General features: G+C 38.9%; 1 protein-coding gene across 9 annotated transcripts in view; it reads left to right on the forward strand.

The window, feature by feature from the left end:
* Positions 1 to 9339, forward strand: part of KDM4C (lysine demethylase 4C) — a 517981-nt gene extending 508642 nt beyond the window's left edge. For 7 of the 9 annotated variants that reach the window (XM_037798531.1, XM_037798519.1, XM_037798520.1 and 4 more), the window contains 2 exons: positions 892 to 984; positions 8843 to 9339. In XM_037798531.1, coding sequence (XP_037654459.1) covers positions 892 to 984; positions 8843 to 9019 — 270 coding nt within the window. In that variant the 3' untranslated portion in view covers positions 9020 to 9339. The remainder of the gene's footprint in view (positions 1 to 891; positions 985 to 8842) is intronic. The other 2 variants (XM_037798517.1, XM_037798518.1) reach the window with 1 other exon arrangement.
* Positions 9340 to 9626: the final 287 nt, after the last annotated feature.

Consider the following 9626-nt stretch of genomic DNA (forward strand, 5'->3'; position numbering starts at 1 on the left):
TGTTAGCAGAACATGGATAACAAGAAGCTTAATTATATATGTTATCTTAATTTTAATATATTTTTGAAACCCCATCAGATTTTTTTATTAACATCATAGCAGCATGGTTTAATTTAAACCTTTTAACTAGATATGTTAGGAGATCCTCATTTCCTAAAACTAAAGATTTCAGACAAACAGAAAAGTTAAGAGCTTCAAAAAAAGTCATAAATGGCTCAGAATTAGAACATTTAATCAAGCTTTACTATTTGAACAAGGTATTTAATGAATTTCCACCAGAAGTTCTCGGTTTCTCTTAGCCAGCGTCACTTACCTTTCCTTGAACAAAATCTCCTAAAATGTTGATACAAGTGGTTTTGAAATTATTTACTGCCATTTAGTTAACTTGAGGGGAAAAAAAAAGTTTTAAACATCTTCATTGTAGATGACAATGTATTTTCACACATCAATGTGGTATGCATCTTATGAAGTTGAGAAATTGTTTTTCTGGCCCATTTGAGTTTGAATTTGACAAAAGTGAGATTTGAAAGCCAAATTTTACAGGAATTTGAGAATGTATTTTATCCTGGAGGATTATTATACATGGGTAAGTACATCATCTTTTCTTTCTCAGAGAAAAACAGTCCTCCCTGTTATTCTGTCAGTCATTTTCAAGATGTTCAGCCTGTTTTTTTTGTTTGTTTGTTTGCTTTTTTAAACTATTTTGCTTATGGTATGTTAAGGGAAAGAGCTCTTTCCCTTATCAAGCTAGTTTCCTTGTTTTTGTGCTTGAGCCCTTTAAAAAAATTTTTATACAGTTAATTGAAATACTTCAAAAATGGACAATGCTTGTTTTTTGTTGTTGTTGATGTTGTTGTCTAATATCTATCTTGATGTCTTATTTTTCGTTAGGTTGAATTTGAAGATGGATCCCAGATAGCAATGAAAAGAGAAGACCTCTATACCTTAGACGAAGAGTTGCCCAAGAGAGTGAAAGCTCGTTTTGTAAGTGCTGGTCAATGTCACTTCTTCCTCCTCTCTGTTTCCCAAGCCCAGCAGGAGGCCTTTTGGGCCTTTGGATTGATTTTGAAGAAAGCCAGTGCAGGTTTTCCCTTATTGAAACCCACTGAATGCAAGCCTCAGATTTTTCCAAAACAGAGTGAATGGGTGGGCATGCCTTGTTTTTCATTGTAATGAAGCCAACTTACGCTTCTTTGTGTTAACATTTACTGGTGTTTAAAAAAAAAAATAGTTCTTGAGTGTGTGCTCTGTGCAAGGTGCTAGGAGCATATAGAGATACCATCAAGACTTTTATAATTTTATTAGTAGAAGCAACATTAAAAGAAAATTTTTAGTAGATTAAAGGGTACTCAGCGTAAGTGAGCCTCCTGTTTCCTATAATCATATTTTCTATTGATTAACTTTTTTCTCAGAACCTCTCTAATATTTGTGTCAGTTCATAATCAAACTAAGATCTTATTTTCATAATAAAAAGGGGTAGATAGACAAAGCCCAAATAATAGTTGTAGGAATGCTAAAATAGTTTTTGTTTTTAAAAAGAAGATGTTAAAAAAAAAAAAAAAAAAAGATGTTATTGGCTTCAAGTCCCATACGCACCATTAAAAGATGAATAAACATGAACTAATAATCAAAACTGAATTTGTTGAAAAATACAATTCACGATAATTTAGGTTTCATGTTATTGTATCATAAAATATTTAGTGGACCCTGAAATGAAGTCAGTTTTACTCATTTAGAATGACATCTATTGCATCTGGGAAGTGATAAATCCTGAACAGAGAAATGTGAATAAATGAAATTTTTCTTTGAATGAAACAAGATTTTTTTCTGAATAAATGGCACCCTTAGTTTTCAGTGCATTCTTTATGTTTTATGAAAACATAAAGTTTTCAGTGCATGCCTTTGATATACTTTTCTGCAGTGCTAGACATCATAAATTACGTTGGAAAAAACGCAGATTTCCTTAACCATTCAGTTGTACATTTATTTCCTTTCTTACCAAGTGGGATCCTGAGAGCAAGGTAACTACGTCAGGTATGAACTGATTTTTCCCAACTACACCCTTGAGAGGAAGATCCTTCAAAATGAAATAGTCAAGAGAATAGTGATAATAACAGAGCTGCCCCCCACACAATCAGAAATGTGGCAGGAAGGGAACCCACTGACTGAAAAGGGATTAACTGCCGGACAATAAACTGCAGGGAAAGTGAAAAGCAAATATTCCTATTGTAAAGACATCGGCTAAGCCTTGACAAAGACTTAGAAATCCTGAATAGCTTGTCAGTGTTTTAAGATCTTGAAATCTCTTGAGAATAACTTTCCTTTTCAAGATGCTAGAGATGGCTGCCTCTTATTCCCTGCTCCTTCCTTCCGAGAACCAACCCAACCCTCCTTCCCTCCATCTTCCCTCCCTTCCCGCCTCCTTTCCTTCCTTTTTTCACACCTAGAGATTTAGAGGATGGGGATGGAGTAGGTAACCCCCTGAAGTCTCTCAGTTCTTTCATTTTCTAATCCATATATAGTTAAGCATCCTACCAACTGGGTTTCATAGATTTCAAGTACTCCTTTCCTAATCGCATTAGAAGACAGCCCTTTGCTTTCTGCTCTGATCACAATTTCTTTGTTCCACAATATAGATTTGACTCTAATAACAGGATGCCCTCAAACGTAGCTTTATCTGAACACAGCTCTTGAGTTTTCTAACAGTCCATTTCTCTGAACAATTAACACTAACTCTTTTTTAATTCTCGGAGAAATTTTTTTAATTAAAGAAAAAGACAGTGTAAAGTATGTAAATCGTGTAACTACTCTCTGAATGCACCCAGTGGTATCATGCAGCTAAGCCTAGTGAAAAATACATGCAGGAACAAAGGCTTACAGTTACTAAATCCAGTCTGCTACCTCTGTTTTTACTGAATCAAAGACTTACATGCTCCTGTTACAGCAAACCGATTTTTCTTTCAGGTTACTATATAACCCTCTGGCCCTGGGTTGTCAGCCTATGACTGTTTTCCCCAGTCCGTGAAACAAATCTAATTGGAAAACTCATTGATGGATGATATTTTACAATTAGAGAAATCTTTTTTTGTTTGTTTTAATGTGGGTAGGTTAGCAGCCTTCATTGAGAGACCTTCATGTTTTAATGACTTCTGCACACTTCTGCTCACACAGCTTACTTGGGGAGAAATTTTTCAAAAGAGTCAGCAGTCCACCTCAGTGATTGTGTTGGGTTCTCTCCCACTAACTTCAGAAACAGCCCCATTACCTTTTATTGTCTCACAGAATAACCATAGCAACGGTGCATAATTAACTAGAGCGACTGGTAAATCGGTTTTATTATTGTATTTGAGAGGCTGACTTGCTGTTCTTGCACAGTGGCAACACTTTCATGATGTTTTATTTTCTCCTTTGATAACTTCAGCACTTATAAAAGTGAAAGATTACTCAGAGGAAGTTCTTTGCCAAGAATGAATTAAACAGAAATATTTTCTATTATCAGAGGGAGTTCAGGCCTGCCCCCATCCCCATCCCACCCCCAGTCTCGTAGTTTACTTATTGAGTGAATAGGCAAAATGTGGTAGTGTCTGGGGAACCCACTGGAAGTGGCCGATTATCCTGGATAACTGTCTCATTAACTGACAGGGAACGATGGCAGCCTTATGCTTTGGGCCATGTTATAGTTTTCAAGCTTCTTTGTAGCTCTTCTATCATTTTTTTCTTCTTCACAATTGACTATGTTTTCAAGCCCTAAAACCTGGAGTCTGCCTCGGTTGTCAACCTGGGGAGGTAGTCTCAGTGATACATGAGATGCACTGTTTGTTGATGTCATTGGAAGGGATCTACCTCAGTGAAAACCAGCTGAGAATGCATTTTAGGAAGCAAAGTAGTAGGGAATTAGGTGACAAAAGTCATGCTCTAATGTAGACTTTAGGCTTTCACTGAACATCACAGTAAAACACCACAGTCTTTCACTCAGCAAATAGCTAATAAGTGACTCACTACTGGGACCTTTCCTGGTATGGGGAGCAAAGATGTAAAATTCAGTAAATAATCCTTGATATCTGCACCCTAAGCTTACCTGCCCCTTGTCTCTGCCATTGCCCTCATTTATACTGCATTGAAGCTTAGAGTTTTATAGGAACATATAAGAAAGTCCCCCAGTTTTACCTGCAGCAGAGAAGATAGACTGTCTCCATGCAGAGGACACAGTATGTCCCAAGACAGAGGCATACGGCCCTGAAACAGTCAAGGGTATGCCAGGTTATGAAGGCCAGCCTAAGGAGCTAGGATGTCATCTTGAAGGCAGTAGGGCCATTGAAAGATTATAAGCAGGGTCATCTTATAGTCAGAAGGTTTTTATTAGAGCTTTTCTCTAGTGTTTCTGTAGAAAATAAATTAGGAGTGCAGCACATGTTACAGTGGCTTCAAAGAGGAACTATGAGGGCCTGCACCATGGTGTCAGTAGGGATAAAGAAGAAAGGATGGACAACTTCAAGGCATGTGTAGAAGGGAGCTTGGACTGGTCGGGATGAGAAGACTGCAGTGACTTATAGGCTTCTGATTAGTGTTAACTTGGTAGATGGGGGCTGGGTGGGGTGCCATTTTTGAGATATAGGAAGTACAACAAAAGGAAAGGAAGACTTTTGTTATTTTAGGACAGGTCGAGTTTGAAGTGCCTCCGGGACAAATGCTCTGATGACTCTGAGCAGTTGGACACAGAACAGGAGGAGATCTGAGCTGGAGTGAGAGACATGAATATCCTTGGAGTTAGATGCAGGAGTATGGCTGGGAAGGCCTGCAGAGCAGATGCTGAACGAGAAGAAAAGGTCAAACCCAAACCCTGGGGCTTCAGAGTTGAGAAAACAGTTAAGAAAGGGGAACCCCTAAGACATCAAAAATATGCAGCCAGAGAATAGGTTCAAGGAAGAGTTTACAAAAAGTAAGGAAAGTCCCTCTCTCTTCAAAATGGTAGTGAGAAAAGCTTCAGGGTTCTGTCCCTTCCACAGAAGCTTTGAACAACTGACAAGAACTGGCAGAAACATTTTCCTCCAAGTCCAGAAAACAGTTAAAAGATTGCAGAACCATAGTAACTGCCGAATCGAGAAATGGCTACTTTAAAGTGGTGCGATCTTGTTGTGCCCTGGCTGGTCCCAGTTCTGGAGGAAGCAGAGTAACCCCTGTGCACATATTGGGAGCATGTATTTCTGGTCCAGTCTGTCTGATGGTGTCCCTGAGAGACTCACTGTCCCAGAACTTGCCTTGAATGTAGAAGGTAATTCACAGAGCGCTCTATGAAACATTGTGTGAGAGCAGTTAAGTGGCTGCCTGGGACAAGGGGTTTGTGGCTGTAGGACATACAGCACAGTACCTAGGACCATGAGGGAACTATTTCCTAGGGAAAAGGAGACATTTGTATTCCTGTAAACAGGGAATTCCTAGGGCCTCAAGTGTATGTCCAAGACAAGGCACATGGGCAAAAAGGACCTGGGAGGCCCGTAATGCTTTGGCTTGGAGCTATCCTCTGAACTCATTGCATGGATAAGCCCTGAAGGAAAACACTTACACAGATCAATCTACAAAGACTAGAAAAAGTGTTTTCTTCTTTTCGTTCTTTAATCTTTTTGTTCGCTACTGGCATTCAAGGAAAACCTTGTCATAACACTAGTTGGATATAAACTTAAGGAACAGATGCCTCACAGTCTAAATTCCAGTGCTAACATTAAAATATCAAAATATCCAGGTTTCAACAAAAGATCACAAAACATACAAAGAAGCATGAAGTGATGGCTTAGGCAAAGGAGAAGATTAAACCTTTAGAAACCATCATTGAGGAGGATCAGACCTGGGCCATTACAGACAAAGACATTTTTAAAATGGTCCCAGATATGTTCGGAGAACTATGGGAAAACATGGACAAAAAGAACTAAAGGAAATCAAGAAAACAATAGTTGAAAACAAAGAGAATATCAATACCAAAATGTAAATTATGAAAAGGAACCAAACACAGCTGAAACCCACAATAATAGAAATTTAAAATTTTCTAGAGAGGTTTAACAGCATGTTCTGGTTTGCTAATGCTGCCATTTTGCAAAATAACCTGAAATGGATTGGCTTTTATAAACAGGGTTTATTTGGTTACCAAGTTAAGTCTTAAGGCCATAAAGGGTCCAAAGTAAGGCTTCAACAATAGGGTACCTTCACTGGAGAAAGGCCATTGGTATCTGGAAAACCTCTGTTAGCTGGGAAGGCACGTGGCTGGTGTCTGCTTGCTCCCAGCTTGTGTTTCAAAATGGCATTCTCCAAAATATCAGCTTTCAACGGCCATCTTCAAAATGTCTGTCTCTGCTGCAGCTCCTCTCCAAAATGTCACTCTCAGTTGCTCTCCAAAATGTCTCTCTTAGCTGCTCTGAGGTCCTTCTTTGTGAGCTTTTATACGACTCCAGTTAATTATTCAAGACCCACCCTGAATGGGTAGGGCCTCCCCTACATGGGAATAATCTAATCAAAGGTATTACCCACATTTGGGTGGGTTGCGTCTCCATGGAAACAGCCCAATCCAAAGATTCCACCTTAAGCAACACTAATATGTCTGCCCCCACAAGATTGCATTAAAGAATATGGCTTTTGGTGGGACATAATACATCCAAACTAGCACATAGCAGATTGGAGCTGGCAGAAGAAAGAATCAGTGAACTTAAGGATAAAACTATTGAAATCATTCGGTCTGAAGAGCAGAGAATAAAGACTGAAGAATAGTGAACAGAGCCTATGGGATACCATCAGGCATACCAATATACACATTGTGGGAATCCCAGAAAAAGAGAGAACAGGGCAGAGAGAATATTCAAAGAAATAATGGCTGAAATTTTCCCAAATTTAAAGAAAGACAGGAGTACACACATTTAAGATGTTCAACAAACTCCAAACAGGATAAACCCAAAAAGACTCACACCATGACATATGATAATCAAACTGTTGAATGCCAAAGGTAAAGAGAATATAGTGGAAGCTTGGAGAAAAGCAAGGGAGCATCAATAAGATTGTGCCAGTTTCTCATCAGAAACCATGGAGGCAAGAAGGCAGCAGGGTATCATATTTAAAGTGCGTAAAGCAAAAAATGTCAACCAAGAATTCTACATCAAGCAAAACTGCCTTCAAAAATGAGGGAGCGATTAAGGCATTCCCGGATAAATAAAAGCTGAGGGACTCTGTCACCAGTAGACTAACCCTGTGAGAGATGCTAAACAGAGTTCTGCAGGTTGAAAGGAAAGGACAATAAACCAAAGCTGTGTGATGAAATAACGATCTCCAGTAAAGATAATGACATGGGTGAATATAAATGCCAGTACTATTGTATTTTTGGTTTGACATCCACTTTTTACTTCTTACAGTATCTAAAAGGAAAATGCATAAAGTATAGTGATAAATCCATAGTTTTGGATTCATAATATATACACATGTAATTTGTGACAAAAACTACATAAAGCTGAGGGGACAGAAGGGTATAGGAACATAATTTGTGTATACTATTGAAGTTAAGTTGTTATCAAAACAAACAAGATTGTTATAGATTTAAGATGTTAAATTTAAGCTCTGTGGTAATTACAAAGAAAATATTGGAGAATATGCAAGCTTATAGGGACAGAAATTAGAGTACAGGTTGCCAGGTGTTGGGAGCGGAGGGAATGAGGAGTTAATGTTTAATGGGTGTAGGGTTCTATTCGGGGAGATGAGAAAGTTTTAGTAATGGATGGTGGTGAGGGTATTGCAATATTATGACTGTGATGAATCTCACTGAATAGTGTGCTTGGGAGTGGTTGAGATGGGAAAGTTTATGAGGTATCTATTTCCTATAATTAAAAAAAAAAGAGCAACTAAAAAGACAATGACAATTAAATGGAATATATGATTCTGGGTGGGATCTAGTGAGGCAGGAGAAAAAGTTCAAAGGTCATTACCTGAACATAGGAAAAAATTGGAATATAAAAAGAAATGTTAAATTTCTTTAAGTGGATAACTGCATTCAGTTTGTTAATTAAGTGAATATATTCTTAGGAAATGTCCATGGCAGTATTAAATGTTCAAGGAGCCTCATGTATATAACCACACTCAAGGGTTCAGAAAATGAATTGATATTTAGTTAGACAGACAGACAGATGGATGGATAGATAGAATGATTTGGCAAGTGTGGCAAAATGTTAAAATTGGTGGATCTGGGTAATGGGAATTGGGTTTGGTTAAGGATATGTTGGAGTCCTCTGTATGGGGTTTGTGTTAATTTTGTAACTGTCCTATAAGTTTGAAAGTAGTTGAAAATGGAAAGTTTTTTAAAGATTAAGGAGAAGAGAGCTTCAAGCAATAATTAGATGACAGAGTAGTCAAGTAAATTAAGGATACAAAAGTATCACAGGGATAGCAACTGGGACCTTAGCAAGAACAGTTTCAGGGATGTGGTGGGGCAGATGCTCAAGGTAAATAGGAATAGGGGTGAATTAGAGATGACTTTTGACAAATTTGTCAAGAACCTGGTTGGGCAGGAGCCATGGGGGAGATGGAGAGTGAGGGCGATTTAAAACAAGAAGTCTTTGTACCTGTTTTTGTTTGTGGGGAAAGTTCCTGGAGGGGGAGGTTGGAGATCCTGGACAAAGTGGGGCTACAGGGAGCCTGAGTCTGAGGAGACGGGTGGGTGAGGGAAAGCAGCAAGAACTTGAAGTGTCCCCTACTCCCTTGAGCTTGTGACCCTGGCCTCTTCACCCCACCCCCAGCTGGCATTCAGATCTGTGCCATTGTTGTGACAGTCAAATGCCCTGCCCTTCTGCAATTTAATCCTTGGCTATTTCAGTCCACAGCCTCTGATATGCGATTCGAAGACACATTCTATGGAGCAGACATAATCCAAGGGGAGAAAAAGAGACAAAGAGTGCTGAGCTCCAGGTTTAAGAATGAGTATGTGGATGACCCTGTGTACCGTACTTTTTTGAAGAGCTCTTTCCAGAAGAAGAGCCAGAAGAGACAGTAGTCTACATGTACCGCTGCAGGCAACAGAGCAGCTTGGGCCAGAAGAGGGAAGCTGAAGAGCCAGCCCTGGGGCTAGGCTGCGTGTTTCACTGGGGTAGGTGACAGGGGTGTCTCTGACAATGATAAATCAGGCTTTCAGATTTTGTTCACAAAAAACACTAAATATACATTTTAATTGGATACGATAAACTGAAGACATCCCCTAGACTTGCTTTCACTTGTGAGCCATTGTCTTCTATGAACCCAAAGAATTTTTCTAAGTGAAAAGAAATAATAGTGAATCATCCACCAGGGGTAAAAAAAAAAAAAAAAAAAAAAAAAGCCAGGGCCAGAAAAATGGCTCCTGTCAGGGAACACACAGTCTTAGCTGCCCCGACTCAGCAAATGGGAGCCTCATTACTCAGATGGGAGGGTGATAATTTATATATTTTCCACAGTCAGGGAAGGACTCTCACTTGTTTTAAATAGCAGTTTTTATAAAACATTTTTTAAACTACAAGTGGCATATATGGTAATGAAATTTACCCATGTGCTATCTGTATTTCCCTTGTACAGGACTTTTACATTTTTTAATATCCCTGTTACTTTTGATTGTGTCTGATGAGAAC

This window comes from Choloepus didactylus, chromosome 10 (genome assembly GCF_015220235.1).
Source record: "Choloepus didactylus isolate mChoDid1 chromosome 10, mChoDid1.pri, whole genome shotgun sequence".
NCBI lineage: Eukaryota > Metazoa > Chordata > Mammalia > Pilosa > Megalonychidae > Choloepus > Choloepus didactylus.